Source organism: Oncorhynchus kisutch, linkage group LG18, assembly GCF_002021735.2.
Source record: "Oncorhynchus kisutch isolate 150728-3 linkage group LG18, Okis_V2, whole genome shotgun sequence".
Classification (NCBI taxonomy): domain Eukaryota; kingdom Metazoa; phylum Chordata; class Actinopteri; order Salmoniformes; family Salmonidae; genus Oncorhynchus; species Oncorhynchus kisutch.
The window spans coordinates 63426721-63450903 of NC_034191.2; the positions used below are offsets into that span (position 1 = coordinate 63426721).

The following is a 24183-nucleotide window of genomic DNA, read 5'->3' on the forward strand; positions in this document are numbered from 1 at the left end:
GCTTGCTGCTTATTGCTGCTGTAGTTGTACTTGTCTCATTGTGGCACTGACATTTAGTATTGGTATTTACTCTTCCTGGGGTCCAGCAACATTAAGGCAGTTACAGTTGATGTTGGAAGTTTACATACACTTAGGTTGGAGTCATTAAAACTCGTTTTTCAACCACTCCACAAATTTCTTGTTAACAAACTACAGTTTTGGCAAGTCGGTTAGGACATCTACTTTGTGCCTGACACAAGTAATTTTTCCAACAATTGTTTACAGACAGATTATTTACACTTATAATTCACTGTATCACAATTCCAGTGGCTGAGAAGTTTACATACACTAAGTTGACTGTGCCTTTAAACAACTTGGAAAATTCCAGAAAAGGATGTCATGGCTTTAGAAGCTTCTGATAGGCAGCCATCATACCGCTCAGGAAGGAGATGCGTTCTGTCTCCTAGAGATGAACGTACTTTGGTGCGACAACTGCAAATCAATCCCAGAACAACAGCAAAGGACCTTGTGAAGATGCTGGAGGAAACATGTACAAAAGTATCTATATCCACAGTAAAACAAGTCCTATATCGACATAACCTGAAAGGCTGCTCAGCAAGGAAGAAGCCTCTGCTCCAAAACCGCCATAAAAAGCCAGACTACGATTTGCATCTGCACATGGGGACAAGGATTGTACTTTTTGGGGTGCTTTGCTGCAGGAGGGACTGGTGCACTTCACAGAATAGATGCCGTCATGAGGCAGGAAAATTATGTGGATATATTGACGCAACAAAGCTGACTCGGTTACACCAGCTCTGTCAGAAGGAATGGGCCAAAATTCACCCAACCTATTGGAAGCTTGTGGAAGGCTACATGAAACGTTTGACCCAAGTTAAACAATTTAAAGGCAATGCTACCAAATACTAATTGAGTGTATGTAAACTTCTGACCCACTGGGAATGTGATGAAGGAAATAAAATATTCTCTCTACTATTATTCTGACATTTCACATTCTTAATATAAAGTGGTGATCCTAACTGACCTAAGACAGGGAATTTCTACTAGGATTAAATGTCAGGAATTGTGAAATTGAGTTTATGTATTTGGTTAAGGTGTATGTAAACTTCTGACTTCAAGTGTATATACAGTTTAAAATATTACATTCTGTTTCATAAAACTGTACCTATTAACACTTTGCCCTCTCTTTCTCAGCAGCAAGGCACTTACTACACACAGCCTCTGTACGCAGCCCCACCCCATGTCATTCATCACACTACAGTGGTCCAGTCCAATGGGATGCCAGCAGCCATGTATGCCCCGCCCATGCATCACCAGTCCCGCCCCCACAAGGGCGTAGCCATGGGGATGATAGCAGGGACCACTATGGCCATGTCAGCCGGCGAGTTCCATTTAGAATTTTTTTTCATGCGTTTACCTTTTTTATTATTATTATTATTTTTATGTATATAAATCTGGTCACAACAGTGTTAAATAAATGGGTTTTGCTCTGTCTAATTTCTGGACCTCTCCCACCTCCTTCCTTTCTCTAGGAACTTTGTTGACGCACTCCCCGACCCCCCACCAAGTTACAATGCCCACATACCGACACCCAGGCATGCCCACCTACAGCTATGTTCCCCCCCAGTGGTAAAGTGATGGCACTGTGAGTACTAAATACATCCTTCATATCATATTCTCTCTGGTCAATATGGATGGGAATGAACACTGGGAAACAGCACTGACACTAGAATACATAATGGTTACAATTTCTAGTCAGGAAATATTTAAATGCAGGTAGGGTATTTATATTTTGTTGGGCGGGGAAGGTTAGCTGTGGGCAATAGCTTCATGTCAATTAGGATAATACCCCCTGTCAGTAGAAGTACTTTTATGTGTTGATAGACCGACAGTACGTATTATTACTGTGCATTTAATCAACTGTTTCTCTGCTTCTCTCTTCAGGTCAGAAGATCGTAGATATGCATTCACACTCCAGTTGGTGATGACGCTCTCCGGTGTCTCGTGTCAGCTGTTCTTCCTTCCTTTCCAAGCATACTGTGAATCTGAAGCCCAACTACAAAACAACACCAGGTGTGTTCAGAACAGGATGAAGGGAATATTCCTACTGCTGACTATTCCTGTTTTAAATGATGCTGTCCAAGAATCCTTCACTCACTCTGCTGCATATCTTGTGTCTGACGGCTAAGTTGTGTTTTGTGTACCGCCTTGCGATTTTTATAGCTAACTCTATTAAGTGGTGCAAAGGGAGTTTGAATTTGTTTTGCTGTTGGGATCCATATTGAGTTGAATGCGTGTGTATATACACTGAGTGTATGAACATCAGGAACACCTTCCTAATATTGAGTTGCACCCCCCCTTTGCCCTCAGAACAGTTTTAATTCATTGGGGCCTGGACCCTACAAGGTGTCAAAACCATTCCACAGGGATGCTGGCCCATGTTGACTCCAATGCTTCCCACAGTTGTGTCAAGTTGGCTGGATGTCCTTTGGGTGGTGGACCATTCTTGATACACGATGAAACCAATGAGCGTGAAAAACCCAGTAGTGTTGCAGTTCTTGACACAAACCGGTGCGCCTGGCACCTACCATAACCTGTTCAAAGACACTTAAGTCTTTTGCCTTGCCCATTCACCCTCTGAATGGCACACATACACAATCCCTGTCTCAAGGCTTGAAAATCCTTCGATAAGGGATCATAGCTTTCACCTGGATTCACCTGGTCAGTCTCATGGAAACAGCAGGTGTTCTTAATGTTCTGTACCCTCAGTGTAAAAGAAGAAATAACACTAGCTCAATCTACCTTCTGTGACTAATGCAAAATCATCAAAAAGAAACATTCTAATGAACTACAAAAGAAAGAAAAAAACTGCAATTTTGAATCACTGATGCCATTTCTTAATGTGAGACATTAAAAGAAAGGAACAAGTTAATTTCACACAAACAGGTAACTTGAGTTTAACACACAAAGCTGTGCAGAACAATTGTTTTCGTTGCTTGTTTTTGGTAATGTTGCTAGGATGCATTTATTTCTCTGGGGGATGCTGTGTTAACATTTGTCTGTTGGCCATTTTTGTATTATTGGAAAATTGGCCTTTTTGAGTTTTAAGCCTCTGTCTCAGATGTCTGATATCCAACACGAAAACATTATTCACGCTCTTTGCCCATGGAAGATGTGACACAGACTTGAGTCCTAAAGATCTTAGATAGGTCAATGGTCCAAGAGAAAGGAAACGATGAGACCCCGAACAGTGCTTTACTTCACCGGACCTGAGTACAGGCACCTCCAATGTTTTACTGCTTGAGCTCCTGTTCCCATTAGCTAAAAAGTATCTGGCACCCAAAATGAGTACAGGCACCAATTTCAGTTCAACTCAAGTACTGGCCCTAAAGGAAGCTAGCAGGATGACACAGACCTGTCATGACAGTTAATCTATTTCTGGTCACAAAGGAAAGGAATTGAGGAAAGGAAGCAATTTACAACTATTCGGACTCCATCCTACAGTGAGTGATGGAGTGAGAGCATTTGTATGCATGTGAGCGTGTTTGTGTTTAATTCTATTAGCTGAAAGCGGATTCAAATACTAAAGCCATTGTGCATACAGACGTAATGTATGTATCACACCTGAACATTTCTACAGATTCCTTTCTGTTATTGGTTTGGGTTTAACAACACCAAGAGCTACAGACTTTAACAGGTTTTAAACTTTTATCCTGGATTTATTTGAATGGATTAAATAGATTAGAATTGGCTTAGCACTATTGGAAGAACATACACATTTGAGATGCTCTGTTTTAAGGAAGCCGGAACTTGACATTGTTTGCTAGTCACCTCAAGGCTCCACCAGAACTTACCAATATATCATTGTCTTTGATTTGCTCGTCTATAGTGCCTTTACAAGATGTCACCTCAGTTACTGAATCTGTTTTGTAATGTTTTATGTGTTTTTATTTGTTTTTATTTTCAAGAAAGACCAAAAAATACAATTATGAGAATTGTCAATTGTTTTTATTTAAGAATTTCATTGAATCATGTCACCTTCACATTTCTGGGGACCCAGGCTATATGGTGTTTAAGCTGACCACTATAACACATGCTCCAAGCTGTCTTCTGAAGCCTGCGTCTAGCTAGCCCATGGTGATACCTTTTGTTTTCAGGCTCACTGCAGTAATCTGGTCAGATAATGCAAGTCATTGTTTAAATGCCCACTAGGTGGACCATATGTCTCATATCTGCCTTCAGCGTCTACAGTCGTGGCCAAAAGTTTTGAGAATGACACAAATATAAATTTTCACAAAGTTTGCTGCTTCAGTGTCTTTAGATATTTTTGTCAGATGTTACTGTGGAATACTGAAGTATAATTACAAGCATTTCATAAGTGTAAAAGGCTTTTTATTGACAATTACATGAAGTTTATGCGAAGAGTCAATATTTGCAGTGTTGACCCTTCTTTTTCAAGACCTCTGCAATCCGCCCTGGCATGCTGTCAATTAACTTCTGGGCCACATCCTGACTGATGGCAGCCCGTTCTTGCATAATCAATGCTTGGAGTTTGTCAGAATTTATGGGTGTTTGTTTGTCCACCCGCCTCTTGAGAATTGACAACAAGTTCTCAATGGGTTTAAGGTCTGGGGAGTTTCCTGGCCGTGGACCCAAAATATCGATGTTTTGTTCCCAGAGCCACTTTGTTATCACTTTTGCCTTATGGCAAGGTGCTCCATCATGCTGGAAAAGGCATTGTTCGGACCTCCCGGGTGGCGCAGTGGTCTAGGGCACTGCATCGCAGTGCTAGCTGAGCCACCAGAGACTCTGGGTTCGCTCCCTGGCTTTGTCGCAGCCGGCCGCGACCGGGAGTTCCGTGGGGCGACGCACAATTGGCCTAGCGTCATCTGGTATAGGGAGGGTTTGGTCGGTAGGGATATCCTTGTCTCATCGCGCACTAGCGACTCCTGTGGCGGGCTGGGTGCAGTGCGCGCTAACCAGGTCGCCAGGTGCACGGTGTTTCCTCCGACACATTGGTGCGGCTGCCTTCCGGGTTGGATGCGTGCTGTGTTAAGAAGCAGTGCGGCTTGGTTGGTGTGTTTCAGAGGACGCATGGCTTTCGACCTTCGAGCCCGTACGGAAGTTGTAGCGATGAGACAAGATAGTAACTACTAACAATTGGATACCACGAAATTGGGTAGAAAAGGGGTCAAATAAAAATAATAAAAGGCATTGTTCGTCACCAAACTGTTCCTGGATGGTTGGGAGAAGTTGCTCTCGGAGGATGTGTTGGTACCATTCTTTATTCATGGCTGTGTTCTTAGGCAAAATTGTGAGTGGTGCAGTGGTCTAGGGCACTGCATCCCTTGGCTGAGAAGCAACCCCACACATGAATGGTCTGTTGGCATGACACAGGACTGATGGTAGCGCTCACCTTGTCTTTTCCGGACAAGCTTTGTCTGGGGCATCCGGGAAAATCAGAGAAAATGACTTTACCCCAGTCCTCAGCAGTCCAATCCCTGTACCTTTTTCACAATATCAGTCTGTCCCTGAAGGTAAGTGGCTTCTTTGCTGCCCTTCTTGACACCAGGCCATCCTCCAAAAGTCTTCGCCTCACTGTGCGTGCAGATGCACTCACACCTGCCTGCTGCCATTCCTGAGCAAGCTCTGTACTGGTGGTGCCCCGATCCCGCAGCTGAATCAACTTTAGGAGACGGTCCTGCCGCTTGCTGGACTTTCTTGAGCGCCCTGAAGCCTTCTTCACAACAATTGAACCGCTCTCCTTGAAGTACTTGATAATCCGATAAATGGTTGATTTTGGTGCAATCTTACAATATCCTTGCCTGTGAAGTCCTTTTTGTGCAATTCAGCTTGTTGTCGTCTAGAAGCGACAACTGCTCAGCCACGAAGTGGTAGGCCACACATTGAGCTTGAACGGGACCGCCGAGTGCTGGAGAGTGTAGTGTGTAAAAATCGTCTGTTGCAACACTCATGACCGAGTTCCAAACTGCTTCTGGAAGCAACGTCACCACAAGAACTGTTCGTCAGGAGCTTCAGGTAATGGGTTTCCATGGCCGAGCAACCGCACACAAGACTAAGATCACCATGCGCAATGCCAAGCGTCAACTGGAGTGGTGTAAAGCTCGCTGGAGTGATGAATCACGCTTTGCCATCTGGCTGTCCAACGGACAAATCGAGGTTTGGTGGATGCCAGGCGAATACTACCTGCCTGAATGCATAGTGCCAATTATAAAGTTTGGTGGAGGAGGAATAATGGTCTGGGGATGTTTTACATGGTTCAGGTTAGGCCCCTTACTTCCAGTGAAGGGAAACATTTTAACGCTACAGCATACCATGACATTCCAGACGATTCTGTGCTTCCAAGTTTGTGGCAACAACATATTTCAGCATTGACAATGCCCCCTGCACAAAGCGAGGTCCATTCAGAAATGGCTGGTCGAGATCGGTGTGGAAGAACTTGACTGGCCTGTACAGAGTTCTGACCTCATCCCCAGTGGCAGTTCTAGCTTGTATGGCTTCCTGGGCGACCCCCACCCCCCTACAGCCCCCGCCCCAACAAGAAAAAGAACCATTATGCATGAACTAATTTTTATTCAGACATTTGGAACAACAAATAAATAATCAAAACATTTTAAAACTATATAAATATATATATATACAAAAATAAGACTAAATATCAAAAAGATGTAACAAAGACAAATAGAAACAAATTGTAGTATATAAATTCAAATAAAAAAGAATCAAATTATTATGCTATTACCCTATTGCTAACAAAAAACACATAACTAAATTGCACAAATTCCATATCACACATAGAATAACACTTATAAAGAAGAGAACCTGATTATTACACTATTGCACTTCAAACAGGAAACACAAACTAAATTGCACACCTAACTGCATTACTAAATGCATTAGTACTGTACAAAGTTAGAGGTGTGCTATTTGATAGTTTCCCTCGCTCCCCCTACTTCTGGCTTCCAGTGGGGAGACCTGAGGTCAACCTACCCCCACCCCCCTCCCCATCTCGTACTTCTGAGTGGGAGACCTTCCCAGGCAGTAGCCTGCCTAGCTCACAAACTAGAATCAGGGCGCCCACTCCGACAAGGTTAATTGACCCACAGTCCTACACGATGAAATTATATAATTGACGTGACGTGCAAATGAGTGATAGAAAACCGCTTGAGCGAATGTCAACATTCAGAATATTTATTTTTGTGCGGGTGCCCCATGCCACCCCCGGCAAGATGCCACCCCCGGCGGCTGCCCATGTCGCCTATGCTTAAATCCGCCACTGCTCAACCCCATCGAACACCTTTAGGATGAATTGGAACACCAACTGTGAGCCAGGCCTAATCGCCCAACATCAGTACCCGAACCTCACTAATGCTCTTGTGGCTGAATGGAAACAAGTCCCCGCAGCAATGTTCCAACATCTAGTGGAAAAAGCCTTCCCAGAAGAGTGGAGGCTGTTATAGCAGCAAAGGAGGGACCAACTCCATATTAATGCTCATGATTTTGAAATGAGATGTTTGACGAGCAGTTGTCCAAATACTTTTGGTCATGTAGTGTGTGTGTGTGTGTGTAATGTAATGTAATAAATATATATATATATATTACATTACAGTACGAGTAAAAGTTTGGACACACGTACTCATTCCAGGGTTTTTCTTTATTTTTACCATTTTCTACATTGTAGAATAATAGTGAAGACATCAGAACTATGAAATAACAATGTAGAATATTGTAAAAATAAAGAAAAACCCTTGAATGAGTACGTGTATCAACTTTTGACTGGTACTGTATATTGACTTTTTCCAAATTTTGTCACGTTACTGCTTACGTTACAGCCTTACAGCCTTCAATTCTAAAATTGATTAAATAAAAACATTTCCTCAGCGATCTACACACAATACTCCATAATGACAAAGCCAAAATGAGTTTTTAGAAATGTTTGCAAATAATTTATAAAAAATAAATAAATGAAATACCTTATTTACATAAGTATTCAAGACCTTTGCTATGATACTCAAAATTGAGCACAGATACATCCTGTTTCCATTGATCATCCTTGAGATGTTTCTACAACTTGATTGGAGTCAACCTGTGGTAAATTCAATTGATTGGACATGATTTATAAAGGCACACACCTGTCTATATAAGGTCCCACAGTTGACAGTGCATGTCAGAGCAAAAACCAAGCCATGAGGTCGAAGGAATTGTCCGTAGAGCTTCGAGACAGGATTGTGTCGAGGCACAGATCTGGGGAAGGGTACCAAAAAATGTCTGCAGCATTGAAGGTTCCCAAGAGACACAGTGGCCTCCATCATTCTTAAATGGAAGAAGTTTAGAACCACCAAGACTCTTTCTAGACCTTTCTGCCCAGCCAAACTGAGGGAGGTGACCAATAACCTGATGGTTATTCTGACAGAGCTCTAGAGTTCCTCTGTGGAGATGGGAGAACCTTCCAGAAGGACAACCATCTCTGCAGCACTCCACCAATCAGGCCTTTATGGTAGTGTCCAGACGGAAGCCACTCCTCAGTAAAAGGCACATCACAGCCCTTTTGGAGTTTGCCAAAAGGCACCTAAGAAACACCTGAGAAACAAGATTCTCTGGTCTAATGAAACCAAGATCGAATGCTTTGGCCTAAATGCCAAGCGTCATGTCTAGAAAAAACCTGGCACATCCCTACGTCTCCTAAAGTATTCAGCGCTGGGACTAGGAGACTAGTCAGGATCAAGGCAAAGATGAATAGAGCGAAGGACAGAGAGATCCTTCATGAAAACCTGCTCCAGAGAGTTCAGGACCTGACTGGGGTGAAGGTTCACCTTCCAACAAGACAATAACCGGGACAATGCAGGAGTGGCTTCGGGACAAGTCTCTGAATGTCCTTGAGTGGCCCAGCCAGAGCCTGGACTTGAACCCGATCGAACATCTCTGGAGAGACCTGAAAATAGCTGTGCAGCGATGCTCCCCATCCAACCTGACAGAGCTTGAGAGAATCTGCAGAGAAGAATGGGAGAAACTCCTCAAATACAGGTGTACCAAGCTTGTAGCATCATGCCCAAGAAGATTCAAAGCTGTAATCGCTGCCAAAGGTGCTTCAACAAAGTACTGAGTAAATGGTCTGAATACTTGTATAAATGTGATATTTCTTAACACCTCCTTTTGCTTCATCATTATGGGGTATTGTGTGTAAATTGATGAGGGGAAAAACAATTGAATCTATATATATATATATATATATTAGATCCTGAAATGGACACAATTCAGTCAGTGACACATTTTGAATCGTTTTATTTTCCCATAATTGAGTGCATATGTAAACAACCATACAAACACCTCCTTTTTCATTTCGTAATTAAAACAAACTATAGTTAAACCTTTTTTTTTTTTTACAAGCACGCATATTTAAGTTGAAACATTGGAACTCTCCCTGGCACAGTGTTTTAATGTGTTTCTGAAAATAACGAGACTGAAAGTAAGAACTCACCCAACCCAGGAAAATAGAAATGTGTACAGCAATATATAAGTTAACAATGACTCGTTGGCAGAACAGTTCTCTTGCAGAGGACATTTCATTCCCATTGGACCAGCCCACTTCAAGGTCAAACTAAAGGTCAAATAAAAAAATGCTCAGTCACCATTTCAAGGAATTCACCATTCAGAGAAATGTTTGGGGTTGTTTTTATACCACTGAAAGACTGAAGTAGTCTACTGTATCTCCTCTTCCTTCTCACCAGAGGGACATATGAGTTTAAAGATGTCTATTCAGAACCAGGTCATCAACGATCCTAGTTAAATAACAATGCCTAGTTAAATACAGGTAAAAAAACAACAACAATAGCATCAGTTCAGGTGTAATTACTCTGTCACTACAATGAACTAATGATTGGGGGGAGGGGGCGGTAATCATTTGCTAATTAGTGACATTGGGAAAGTATTGATTGTATGATGTCTCAATAGATCAAAAATGAGTGTACAAATTGTGGAGAGGCATGGGGAGTATACAGTATATTCAACAGCCAATTATAGCTCTAGTAAGAGTCAGTAAACTCCAGACCGACAGACTGTTTGAAAATGTTTGGCTTGCAGTTCAGTCATGGGCAAAATGGCCTTTGACATTTGAACAACTTTTTGATTGATATTGACATATCAAAGCAGAGAAACTGCCATGTTCTGCAGAGGTTGTAAAAACACTGACTGCATTTTAAAGGCAAAACACAACATTAGCTACAAAACATCTGTTTAGGTCTATGCATGCAGTCTTCAATTTAGTCAAAACATCATGATGTAACAAATGATAATAATTCCAATTTACCAAACCTTCTCAAATGTCAAAATAAACCATTTGGGAAAATGTTAGACAAATGCCTCTTTTAAACCAAGGTTATTCTAGCATGCTAGGCCATAGATACCTGAATGTCCAGCTTCAAGATCCATATGGTCTCTGCCTGTTTGAGAATGCTTGTGTGGATCCAAAAGAAACACTATCAAAACCCTGGTCACATGTGAGTTATAGGGATCCATAACCCTCGTGACAGGTGAGTTATAGTGCTGCATAACCCTCGTGACAGGTGAGTTATAGGGCTGCATACTGAATTCTGAGAGGCCATGTTCCATATCTCTACCTCGAGGCGACAAGACACACACACTTTGTTTTAGAAATCATACACACACACGCGCACACATCCCTCTGTGTCTCCCGGTTCTCCAGACATCACAGTGGATCCCAGGGGAGAGCAATCCATCACCGAGCTACTTTCTTTTGAAGAGGAAAACATCTCCAACTGAAAGCTGGATTCAGGCTTCTTTGTGTCAACCCCATCATATTGTAGGCCTCTTGAACCTGATCACAGTCAATATACAGTAGCCATGGTCAATTGATTGATTATAAATGTGTGTTATATGTATTGAGCCGCAGATGATCAGTTTATCTTTTTGGAAATGGAAAGGACAAATCAGAATCATAAAAAAAGCCTAAGCTATCATGTTAAGAAGGTGGCATACAAGTCATGGTTTATGACTCCAGTCTTTAGCATCTTTACGATTTTAGTAGACAGAAACCCACAATGTCTGCAGCGCACTAACAATTCAGTGCCTCAGATCGTCTAAAAAATAGGTTACCCTTCTCAAATGTGAATTTGTAGTTCTTTTGGACAGTGAAGCGAGATGAAAAGAGGTGTTGTTTCGCTGTCATCTCGCCCAGCTAACCTACTTCCTGGGACTCTTCAAGCTCCCTGTAGTCTCTTCATCAGCAGGAACACAAAAATACATTTTTTGTCACAACAGTCAACTTTGTCTTGCCAGAAACTCATGAATATTCATCTACAAATGAAAGGTGTCGCAGACAAACAGAAAACGTCCTGATGAAGCCTCTGGGGACATGGAGGAAATGGGTAGAACTTCCAGAAGGTGATCCACCCTGTTAAACTTGTATCGAAAAGAAGTAGCCTGGATACCAGTCTGTTTCTGTGCTCTTGCCAACACCTTGTGGAATTGTCATGACAGCAATGTTGCCAAAAGCACAACAGATATGGGACCAGGCTAGAAAAATCTAACATTCTACTTTCAATATTCAAAGTCTGTTAAATGTCCTGATTATATGAAATCATGTGGTATTGTGGCATTGCACTTACCAGGGGGACGAAAGTGCAGTTGTACCATTTCAATCAAGCTCCCGACTGGCGCCGCGGTCTAAGACACTGCATCTCAGCGGTAGAAGGCTGTATCACAACCGGCCGTGATTGGGAGTCCCATGGGGCAGTGCACAATAGGCCAAGCGTCGTCCGGGTTTGGCCGGTGTAGGCCATCATTGTAAATATATATTTTTCTTAACTGTGCCTAGTTAAATGAAGGTTAAATATTTTTTTTCAATCGAGCCTCATTTTGCCACAGTAGGAGAATACATCTTGAATTTGAAAATGTTGCTAAATGAATGTAATTGCAGGGGTTGATAAAAGGTAAAACATACTCTTCAAAGCATCCAGGACACACTTCAGATGGCACTTCCATAAAGGGGTTAATTACTCATATGCACAGTGTAAGGCTAATGACAAAGGTCAGGTGTGTGTGTGCGTTTGTGGGCTGCTGCAACTCAAATGGGAGATTTGTGAAGAATTGAGAATCAAATCTGGGTACCATTTGTTTTTCTCAGACTGTTTGTTTACACAAACATTAAGACCCCACCACACCCAAACCCTTAAGTATCGACTGTTATGAAATGCTCAAAATAAACCAGGAAAACATCTTTGCACAAAGAGAAGTACAATAAACTTTATCCCCCTTTTTCACCTTTTTTTCAATAGCAGACACAGCACAAACTTAAATACAAAAGCAAAATTGATCTGGCACTGTGAACAGTTGGCATTTGTCGAAACAAAACAAAAACACTGGGGGAAAAAATCATTTAGTTGCGTCAGTCAACGTCTTTCCAAAAAGAGGAGCCTCATTGGCAGTCACATGATCACACAGCAGTAGTAATATTAGTACCAATCGGTGCTTGGTTGAAGTTGTAGTAGCAGTAGCAGGTAAAATAGTCCTAGTAACATTCTCCCAACGTATACACGATGTCCGGGAGAACCATTCCCAAGTCTGATTGTAACCAACCTATAAAGTGCTTTCTCAAAGAAAAAATATCATCATCATCATCATCATGTTGATCTTTCACAATAATCAGTATATGAATTAGGATAACATTATGTATAACAAAGAACAAACGAGAGAAGGAAAAAAAAGGATTGGGGATAAAAAAGTCAGTTCAGGCGTTAGCCTTTCTCCTCTAATCCTCCTCTCCGACGTTTCACTTCTTGAAAGGCGTCAGTCTGCCGATGTTTTGCCAAAAGGTGGTCGCCTTGCGTTTGGGCTCAGCCAGCATGAAAACCTGCTGCTGGGGTACGGTGCTGGGCAGAGACGGGTGCTTCTGACGCAGCAGGAAGTCATAGTAGGGCCGGGTCACCGCTGGGGGAGAGGAGAACAGAGCGGGGTTAGTAATCATGGCATCCAGAATCAAATCTGCTACTAAATCTTTTACATGATAATGTTAAGGCTGTGACGAGAGACTAGGGGTTATACATATCCATAGAGAGACTAGGGGTTATACATATCCATAGGGAGACTAGGGGTTATACATATCCATAGAGAGACTAGGGGTTATACATATCCATAGAGAGACTAGGGGTTATACATATCCATAGAGAGACTAGGGGTTATACATATCTATAGAGAGACTAGGGGTTATACATATCCATAGAGAGACTAGGGGTTGTACATATCTATAGAGAGACTAGGGGTTATACATATCCATAGAGAGACTAGGGGTTATACATATCCATATAGAGACTAGGGGTTATACATATCCATAGAGAGACTAGGGGTTATACATATCCATAGAGAGACTAGGGGTTATACATATCCATAGAGAGACTAGGGGTTATACATATCCATAGGGAGACTAGGGGTTATACATATCTATAGAGAGACTAGGGGTTATACATATCCATAGAGAGACTAGGGGTTATACATATCTATAGAGAGACTAGGGGTTATACATATCCATAGAGAGACTAGGGGTTATACATATCCATAGAGAGACTAGGGGTTATACATATCCATAGAGAGACTAGGGGTTATACATATCTATAGAGAGACTAGGGGTTATACATATCCATAAAGAGAGACTAGGGATTATACATATCCATATAGAGACTAGGGTTTATACATATCCATAGGGAGACTAGGGGTTATACATATCCATAGGGAGACTAGGGGTTATACATATCTATAGAGAGACTAGGGGTTATACATATCCATAGAGAGACTAGGGGTTATACATATCCATAGAGAGACTAGGGGTTATACATATCTATAGAGAGACTAGGGGTTATACATATCCATAGAGAGACTAGGGGTTATACATATCCATAGAGAGAGACTAGGGGTTATACATATCTATAGGGAGACTAGGGGTTATACATATCTATAGAGAGACTAGGGGTTATACATATCCATAGAGAGACTAGGGGTTATACATATCCATAGAGAGACTAGGGGTTATACATATCCATAGAGAGACTAGGGGTTATACATATCCATAGAGAGAGACTAGGGGTTATACATATCCATAGAGAGACTAGGGGTTATACATATCCATAGAGAGACTAGGGGTTATACATATCCATAGGGAGACTAGGGGTTATACATATCCATAGGGAGACTAGGGGTTATACATATCTATAGAGAGACTAGGGGTTATACATATCCATAGAGAGACTAGGGGTTATACATATCTATAGAGAGACTAGGGGTTGTACATATCCATAGAGAGACTAGGGGTTATACATATCCATAGAGAGACTAGGGGTTATACATATCCATAGAGAGACTAGGGGTTGTACATATCCATAGAGAGACTAGGGGTTATACATATCTATAGAGAGACTAGGGGTTATACATATCCATAGAGAGACTAGGGGTTATACATATCCATAGAGAGAGACTAGGGGTTATACATATCCATAGAGAGACTAGGGGTTATACATATCTATAGAGAGACTAGGGGTTATACATATCCATAGAGAGACTAGGGGTTATACATATCCATAGAGAGACTAGGGGTTATACATATCCATAGGGAGACTAGGGGTTATACATATCCATAGAGAGACTAGGGGTTATACATATCCATAGAGAGACTAGGGGTTATACATATCCATAGAGAGACTAGGGGTTATACATATCCATAGAGAGACTAGGGGTTATACATATCCATAGAGAGACTAGGGGTTATACATATCTTTAGAGAGACTAGGGGTTATACATATCCATAGAGAGACTAGGGGTTATACATATCTATAGAGAGACTAGGGGTTATACATATCCATAGGGAGACTAGGGGTTATACATATCCATAGAGAGACTAGGGGTTATACATATCTATAGAGAGACTAGGGGTTATACATATCCATAGAGAGAGACTAGGGGTTATACATATCTATAGAGGGACTAGGGGTTATACATATCCATAGAGAGACTAGGGGTTATACATATCCATAGAGAGAGACTAGGGGTTATACATATCCATAGAGAGACTAGGGGTTATACATATCCATAGGGAGACTAGGGGTTATACATATCCATAGAGAGACTAGGGGTTATACATATCCATAGAGAGAGACTAGGGGTTATACATATCCATAGAGAGACTAGGGGTTATACATATCCATAGGGAGACTAGGGGTTATACATATCCATAGAGAGACTAGGGGTTATACATATCCATAGAGAGACAAGGGGTTATACATATCCATAGAGAGACTAGGGGTTATACATATCCATAGAGAGACTAGGGGTTATACATATCCATAGAGAGACAAGGGGTTATACATATCCATAGAGAGACTAGGGGTTATACATATCCATAGAGAGACTAGGGGTTATACATATCCATAGAGAGACTAGGGGTTATACATATCCATAGAGAGACTAGGGGTTGTACATATCCATAGAGAGACTAGGGGTTATACATATCTATAGAGAGACTAGGGGTTATACATATCCATAGAGAGACTAGGGGTTATACATATCCATAGAGAGACTAGGGGTTATACATATCTATAGAGAGACTAGGGGTTATACATATCCATAGAGAGACTAGGGGTTATACATATCTATAGAGAGACTAGGGGTTATACATATCCATAGGGAGACTAGGGGTTATACATATCCATAGAGAGACTAGGGGTTATACATATCTATAGAGAGACTAGGGGTTATACATATCCATAGAGAGAGACTAGGGGTTATACATATCTATAGAGAGACTAGGGGTTATACATATCCATAGAGAGACTAGGGGTTATACATATCCATAGAGAGAGACTAGGGGTTATACATATCCATAGAGAGACTAGGGGTTATACATATCCATAGGGAGACTAGGGGTTATACATATCCATAGAGAGACTAGGGGTTATACATATCCATAGAGAGAGACTAGGGGTTATACATATCCATAGAGAGACTAGGGGTTATACATATCCATAGGGAGACTAGGGGTTATACATATCCATAGAGAGACTAGGGGTTATACATATCCATAGAGAGACAAGGGGTTATACATATCCATAGAGAGACTAGGGGTTATACATATCCATAGAGAGACTAGGGGTTATACATATCCATAGAGAGACAAGGGGTTATACATATCCATAGAGAGACTAGGGGTTATACATATCCATAGAGAGACTAGGGGTTATACATATCCATAGAGAGACTAGGGGTTATACATATCCATAGAGAGACTAGGGGTTATACATATCCATAGAGAGACTAGGGGTTATACATATCCATAGAGAGCGACTAGGGGTTATACATATCCATAGAGCGACTAGGGGTTATACATATCCATAGAGAGACTAGAGGTTATACATATCCATAGAGAGACTAGGGTTATACATATCCATAGAGAGACTAGGGGTTATACATATCCATAGAGAGACTAGGGGTTATACATATCCATAGGGAGACTAGAGGTTATACATATCCATAGAGAGACTAGGGGTTATACATATCCATAGGGAGACTAGGGTTATACATATCCATAGAGAGACTAGGGGTTATACATATCCATAGGGAGGATGGGGGTTATACATATCTATAGAGAGACTAGGGGTTATACATATCTATAGAGAGACTAGGGGTTATACATATCTATAGAGAGACTAGGGGTTATACATATCTATAGAGAGACTAGGGGTTATACATATCTATAGAGAGACTAGGGGTTATACATATCTATAGAGAGACTAGGGGTTATACATATCTATAGAGAGACTAGGAGTTATACACATCTATAGAGAGACTAGGGGTTATACATATCCATAGGGAGGATGGGGGTTATACATATCCATAGAGAGACTAGGGGTTATACATATCCATAGAGAGACTAGGGGTTATACATATCCATAGAGAGACTAGGGGTTATACATATCTATAGAGAGACTAGGGGTTATACATATCCATAGAGAGAGACTAGGGGTTATACATATCCATAGAGAGACTAGGGGTTATACATATCCATAGAGAGACTAGGGGTTATACATATCCATAGAGAGACTAGGGGTTATACATATCCATAGAGAGAGACTAGGGGTTATACATATCCATAGAGAGAGACTAGGGGTTATACATATCCATAGAGAGAGACTAGGGTTATACATATCCATAGAGAGAGACTAGGGGTTATACATATCCATAGAGAGAGACTAGGGGTTATACATATCCATAGAGAGAGACTAGGGGTTATACATATCTATAGAGAGACTAGGGGTTATACATATCTATAGAGAGACTAGGGGTTATACATATCCATAGAGAGACTAGGGGTTATACATATCCATAGAGAGACTAGGGGTTATACATATCCATAGAGAGACTAGGGGTTATACATATCCATAGAGAGACTAGGGGTTATACATATCCATAGAGAGACTAGGGGTTATACATATCCATAGAGAGACTAGGGGTTATACATATCCATAGAGAGACTAGGGGTTATACATATCCATAGAGAGACTAGGGGTTATACATATCCATAGAGAGACTAGGGGTTATACATATCCATAGAGAGACTAGGGGTTATACATATCCATAGAGAGACTAGGGGTTATACATATCCATAGGGAGACTAGGGGTTATACATATCCATAGAGAGACTAGGGGTTATACATATCCATAGGGAGGATGGGGGTTATACATATCTATAGAGAGACTAGGGGTTATACATATCTATAGAGAGACTAGGGGTTATACATATCTATAGAGAGACTAGGGGTTATACATATCTATAGAGAGACTAGGGGTTATACATATCTATAGAGAGACTAGGGGTTATACATATCTATAGAGAGACTAGGAGTTATACACATCTATAGAGAGACTAGGGGTTATACATATCCATAGGGAGGATGGGGGTTATACATATCCATAGAGAGACTAGGGGTTATACATATCCATAGAGAGACTAGGGGTTATACATATCCATAGAGAGACTAGGGGTTATACATATCTATAGAGAGACTAGGGGTTATACATATCCATAGAGAGAGACTAGGGGTTATACATATCCATAGAGAGACTAGGGGTTATACATATCCATAGAGAGACTAGGGGTTATACATATCCATAGAGAGAGACTAGGGGTTATACATATCCATAGAGAGAGACTAGGGGTTATACATATCCATAGAGAGAGACTAGGGGTTATACATATCCATAGAGAGAGACTAGGGGTTATACATATCCATAGAGAGAGACTAGGGGTTATACACATCTATAGAGAGACTAGGGTTATACATATCCATAGGGAGGATGGGGGTTATACATATCCATAGAGAGACTAGGGGTTATACATATCCATAGAGAGACTAGGGGTTATACATATCCATAGAGAGACTAGGGGTTATACATATCTATAGAGAGACTAGGGGTTATACATATCCATAGAGAGAGACTAGGGGTTATACATATCCATAGAGAGACTAGGGGTTATACATATCCATAGAGAGACTAGGGGTTATACATATCCATAGAGAGACTAGGGTTATACATATCCATAGAGAGAGACTAGGGGTTATACATATCCATAGAGAGAGACTAGGGGTTATACATATCCATAGAGAGAGACTAGGGGTTATACATATCCATAGAGAGAGACTAGGGGTTATACATATCCATAGAGAGAGACTAGGGGTTATACATATCCATAGAGAGAGACTAGGGGTTATACATATCTATAGAGAGACTAGGGGTTATACATATCTATAGAGAGACTAGGGGTTATACATATCCATAGAGAGACTAGGGGTTATACATATCCATAGAGAGACTAGGGGTTATACATATCCATAGAGAGACTAGGGGTTATACATATCCATAGAGAGACTAGGGGTTATACATATCCATAGAGAGACTAGGGGTTATACATATCCATAGAGAGACTAGGGGTTATACATATCCATAGAGAGACTAGGGGTTATACATATCCATAGAGAGACTAGGGGTTATACATATCTATAGAGAGACTAGGGGTTATACATATCCATAGGAGAGACTAGGGGTTATACATATCCATAGAGAGACTAGGGGTTATACATATCCATAGAGAGACTAGGGGTTATACATATCCATAGAGAGACTAGGGGTTATACATATCCATAGAGAGAGACTAGGGGTTATACATATCCATAGAGAGAGACTAGGGGTTATACATATCCATAGAGAGAGACTAGGGGTTATACATATCCATAGAGAGAGACTAGGGGTTATACATATCCATAGAGAGAGACTAGGGGTTATACATATCCATAGAGAGAGACTAGGGGTTATACATATCTATAGAGAGACTAGGGGTTATACATATCTATAGAGAGACTAGGGGTTATACATATCCATAGAGAGACTAGGGGTTATACATATCCATAGAGAGACTAGGGGTTATACATATCCATAGAGAGACTAGGGGTTATACATATCCATAGAGAGACTAGGGGTTATACATATCCATAGAGAGACTAGGGGTTATACATATCCATAGAGAGACTAGGGGTTATACATATCCATAGAGAGACTAGGGGTTATACATATCCATAGAGAGACTAGGGGTTATACATATCCATAGAGAGACTAGGGGTTATACATATCCATAGAGAGACTAGAGGTTATACATATCCATAGAGAGACTAGGGGTTATACATATCCATAGAGAGACTAGGGGTTATACATATCCATAGAGAGACTAGGGGTTATACATATCCATAGGGAGACTAGAGGTTATACATATCCATAGAGAGACTAGGGGTTATACATATCCATAGGGAGACTAGGGGTTATACATATCCATAGAGAGACTAGGGGTTATACATATCCATAGGGAGGATGGGGGTTATACATATCTATAGAGAGACTAGGGGTTATACATATCTATAGAGAGACTAGGGGTTATACATATCTATAGAGAGACTAGGGGTTATACATATCTATAGAGAGACTAGGGGTTATACATATCTATAGAGAGACTAGGGGTTATACATATCTATAGAGAGACTAGGAGTTATACACATCTATAGAGAGACTAGGGGTTATACATATCCATAGGGAGGATGGGGGTTATACATATCCATAGAGAGACTAGGGGTTATACATATCCATAGAGAGACTAGGGGTTATACATATCCATAGAGAGACTAGGGGTTATACATATCTATAGAGAGACTAGGGGTTATACATATCCATAGAGAGAGACTAGGGGTTATACATATCCATAGAGAGACTAGGGGTTATACATATCCATGAGAGACTAGGGGTTATACATATCCATAGAGAGACTAGGGGTTATACACATCCATAGAGAGAGACTAGGGTTATACATATCCATAGAGAGAGACTAGGGGTTATACATATCCATAGAGAGAGACTAGGGGTTATACATATCCATAGAGAGAGACTAGGTGTTATACATATCCATAGAGAGAGACTAGGGGTTATACATATCCATAGAGAGAGACTAGGGGTTATACATATCTATAGAGAGACTAGGGGTTATACATATCTATAGAGAGACTAGGGGTTATACATATCCATAGAGAGACTAGGGGTTATACATATCCATAGAGAGACTAGGGGTTATACATATCCATAGAGAGACTAGGGGTATACATATCCATAGAGAGACTAGGGGTTATACATATCCATAGAGAGACTAGGGGTTATACATATCCATAGAGAGACTAGGGGTTATACATATCCATAGAGAGACTAGGGGTTATACATATCCATAGAGAGACTAGGGGTTATACATATCCATAGAGAGACTAGGGGTTATACATATCCATAGAGAGAGACTAGGGGTTATACATATCCATAGAGAGATAGGGTACATATAAGAGAGAGCTAGGGGTATACATATCCATAGAGAGAGACTAGGGGTTATACATATCTATAGAGAGACTAGGGGTTATACATATCTATAGAGAGACTAGGGGTTATACATATCCATAGAGAGACTAGGGGTTATACATATCCATAGAGAGACTAGGGGTTATACATATCCATAGAGAGCGACTAGGGGTTACACATATCCATAGAGAGACTAGGGTTATACACATCCATAGAGAGACTAGGGGTTATACATATCCATAGAGAGACTAGGGGTTATACATATCCATAGAGAGCGACTAGGGGTTATACATATCCATAGAGAGACTAGTGGTTATACATATCCATAGAGAGACTAGGGGTTATACATATCCATAGAGAGAGACTAGGGGTTATACATATCCATAGAGAGACTAGGGGTTATACATATCCATAGAGAGAGACTAGGGGTTATACATATCCATAGAGAGACTAGGGGTTATACATATCCATAGAGAGACAAGGGGTTATACATATCCATAGAGAGACTAGGGGTTATACATATCCATATAGAGACTAGGGGTTATACATATCCATAGAGAGACAAGGGGTTATACATATCCATAGAGAGACAAGGGGTTATACATATCCATAGAGAGACTAGGGGTTATACATATCCATAGAGAGAGACTAGGGGTTATACATATCCATAGAGAGACAAGGGGTTATACATATCCATAGAGAGACTAGGGGTTATACATATCCATATAGAGACTAGGGGTTATACATATCCATAGAGAGACAAGGGGTTATACATATCCATAGAGAGACAAGGGGTTATACATATCCATAGAGAGACTAGGGGTTATACATATCCATAGAGAGAGACTAGGGGTTATACATATCCATAGAGAGACAAGGGGTTATACATATCCATAGGGAGACTAGGGGTTATACATATCCATAGAGAGACTAGGGGTTATACATATCCATAGAGAGACTAGGGGTTATACATATCCATAGAGAGACTAGGGGTTATACATATCCATAGAGAGACAAGGGGTTATACATATCCATAGAGAGACTAGGGGTTATACATATCCATAGAGAGACAAGGGGTTATACATATCTATAGAGAGACTAGGGGTTATACATATCTATAGAGAGACTAGGGGTTATACATATCCATAGAGAGACTAGGGGTTATACATATCCATAGAGAGACAAGGGGTTATACATATCCATAGAGAGACTAGGGGTTATACATATCCATAGAGAGCGACTAGGGGTTATACATATCTATAGAGAGACTAGGGGTTATACATATCCATAGAGAGCGACTAGGGGTTATACATATCCATAGAGAGACAAGGGGTTATACATATCCATAGAGAGCGACTAGGGGTTATACATATCCATAGAGAGACTAGGGGTTATACATATCCATAGGGAGACTAGGGGTTATACATATCCATAGAGAGACTAGGGGTTATACATATCTATAGAGAGACTAGGGGTTATACATATCCATAGAGAGACTAGGGGTTATACATATCTATAGAGAGACTAGGGGTTATACATATCTATAGAGAGACTAGGGGTTATACATATCTATAGAGAGACTAGGGGTTATACATATATATAGAGAGACTAGGGGTTATACATATCTATAGAGAGACTAGGGGTTATACATATCCATAGAGAGACTAGGGGTTATACATATCCATAGAGAGACTAGAGGTTATACATATCCATAGAGAGACTAGGGGTTATACATATCCATAGAGAGACTAGGGTTTATACATATCCATAGAGAGACTAGGGGTTATACATATCCATAGAGAGAGACTAGGGGTTATACATATCCATAGAGAGACTAGGGGTTATACATATCTATAGAGAGACTAGGGGTTATACATATCCATAGAGAGACTAGGGGTTATACATATCTATAGAGAGACTAGGGGTTATACATATCTATAGAGAGACTAGGGGTTATACATATCTATAGAGAGACTAGGGGTTATACATATCTATAGAGAGACTAGGGGTTATACATATCCATAGAGAGACTAGAGGTTATACATATCCATAGAGAGACTAGGGGTTATACATATCCATAGAGAGACTAGGGGTTATACATATCCATAGAGAGACTAGGGGTTATACATATCCATAGAGAGACTAGGGGTTATACATATCTATAGAGAGACTAGGGGTTATACATATCCATAGAGAGACTAGGGGTCATACATATCCATAGAGAGAGACTAGGGGTTATACATATCCATAGATAGACTAGGGGTTATACATATCCATATAGAGACTAGGGGTTATACATATCCATAGAGAGACTAGGGGTTATACATATCCATAGAGAGACTAGGGGTTATACATATCCATAGAGAGAGACTAGGGGTTATACATATCCATAGAGAGAGACTAGGGGTTATACATATCCATAGAGAGACTAGGGGTTATACATATCCATAGAGAGACTAGGGGTTATACATATCCATAGAGAGAGACTAGGGGTTATACATATCCATAGAGAGACTAGGGGTTATACATATCCATAGAGAGAGACTAGGGGTTATACATATCCATAGAGAGACTAGGGGTTATACATATCCATAGAGAGAGACTAGGGGTTATACATATCTATAGAGAGACTAGGGGTTATACATATCTATAGAGAGACTAGGGGTTATACATATCCATAGAGAGACTGGGGGTTATACATATCCATAGAGAGACTAGGGGTTATACATATCTATAGAGAGACTAGGGGTTATACATATCCATAGAGAGACTAGGGGTTATACATATCTATAGAGAGACTAGGGGTTATACATATCCATAGAGAGACTAGGGGTTATACATATCTATAGAGAGACTAGGGGTTATACATATCCATAGAGAGAGACTAGGGGTTAATCATATCCATAGAGAGACTAGGGGTTATACATATCCATAGAGAGACTAGGGGTTATACATATCTATAGAGAGACTAGGGGTTATACATATCCATAGAGAGACTAGGGGTTATACATATCTATAGAGAGACTTGGGGTTATACATATCCATAGAGAGACTAGGGGTTATACATATCCATAGAGAGACTAGGGGTTATACATATCCATAGAGAGACTAGGGGTTATACATATCCATAGAGAGACTAGGGGTTATACATATCCACAGAGAGACTAGGGGTTATACATATCCACAGAGAGACTAGGGGTTATACATATCTATAGAGAGGATGGG

The 24183-nt window shown here is 40.7% G+C and overlaps 2 protein-coding genes across 6 annotated transcripts in view; one reads left to right on the forward strand and one right to left on the reverse strand.

The window, feature by feature from the left end:
* Nucleotides 1–4298, forward strand: part of LOC109909548 (myelin-associated neurite-outgrowth inhibitor) — a 23646-nt gene extending 19348 nt beyond the window's left edge. For 2 of the 4 annotated variants that reach the window (XM_031796459.1, XM_020508563.2), the window contains exons 5-7: nucleotides 1192–1378; nucleotides 1530–1642; nucleotides 1942–4298. In XM_031796459.1, the coding sequence (XP_031652319.1) occupies nucleotides 1192–1378; nucleotides 1530–1630 (288 nt within the window). In that variant the 3' untranslated portion in view covers nucleotides 1631–1642; nucleotides 1942–4298. The remainder of the gene's footprint in view (nucleotides 1–1191; nucleotides 1379–1529; nucleotides 1643–1941) is intronic. The other 2 variants (XM_031796460.1, XM_020508564.2) reach the window with 1 other exon arrangement.
* A 4985-nt stretch (nucleotides 4299–9283) lies between these two features.
* The window catches only part of LOC109909958 (rho guanine nucleotide exchange factor 4), a 73553-nt gene continuing 58653 nt past the window's right edge, over nucleotides 9284–24183 (reverse strand). For both annotated transcript variants that reach the window (XM_020509064.2, XM_031796461.1), the window contains one exon: nucleotides 9284–12963. In XM_020509064.2, coding sequence (XP_020364653.2) covers nucleotides 12806–12963 — 158 coding nt within the window. In that variant the 3' untranslated portion in view covers nucleotides 9284–12805. The remainder of the gene's footprint in view (nucleotides 12964–24183) is intronic.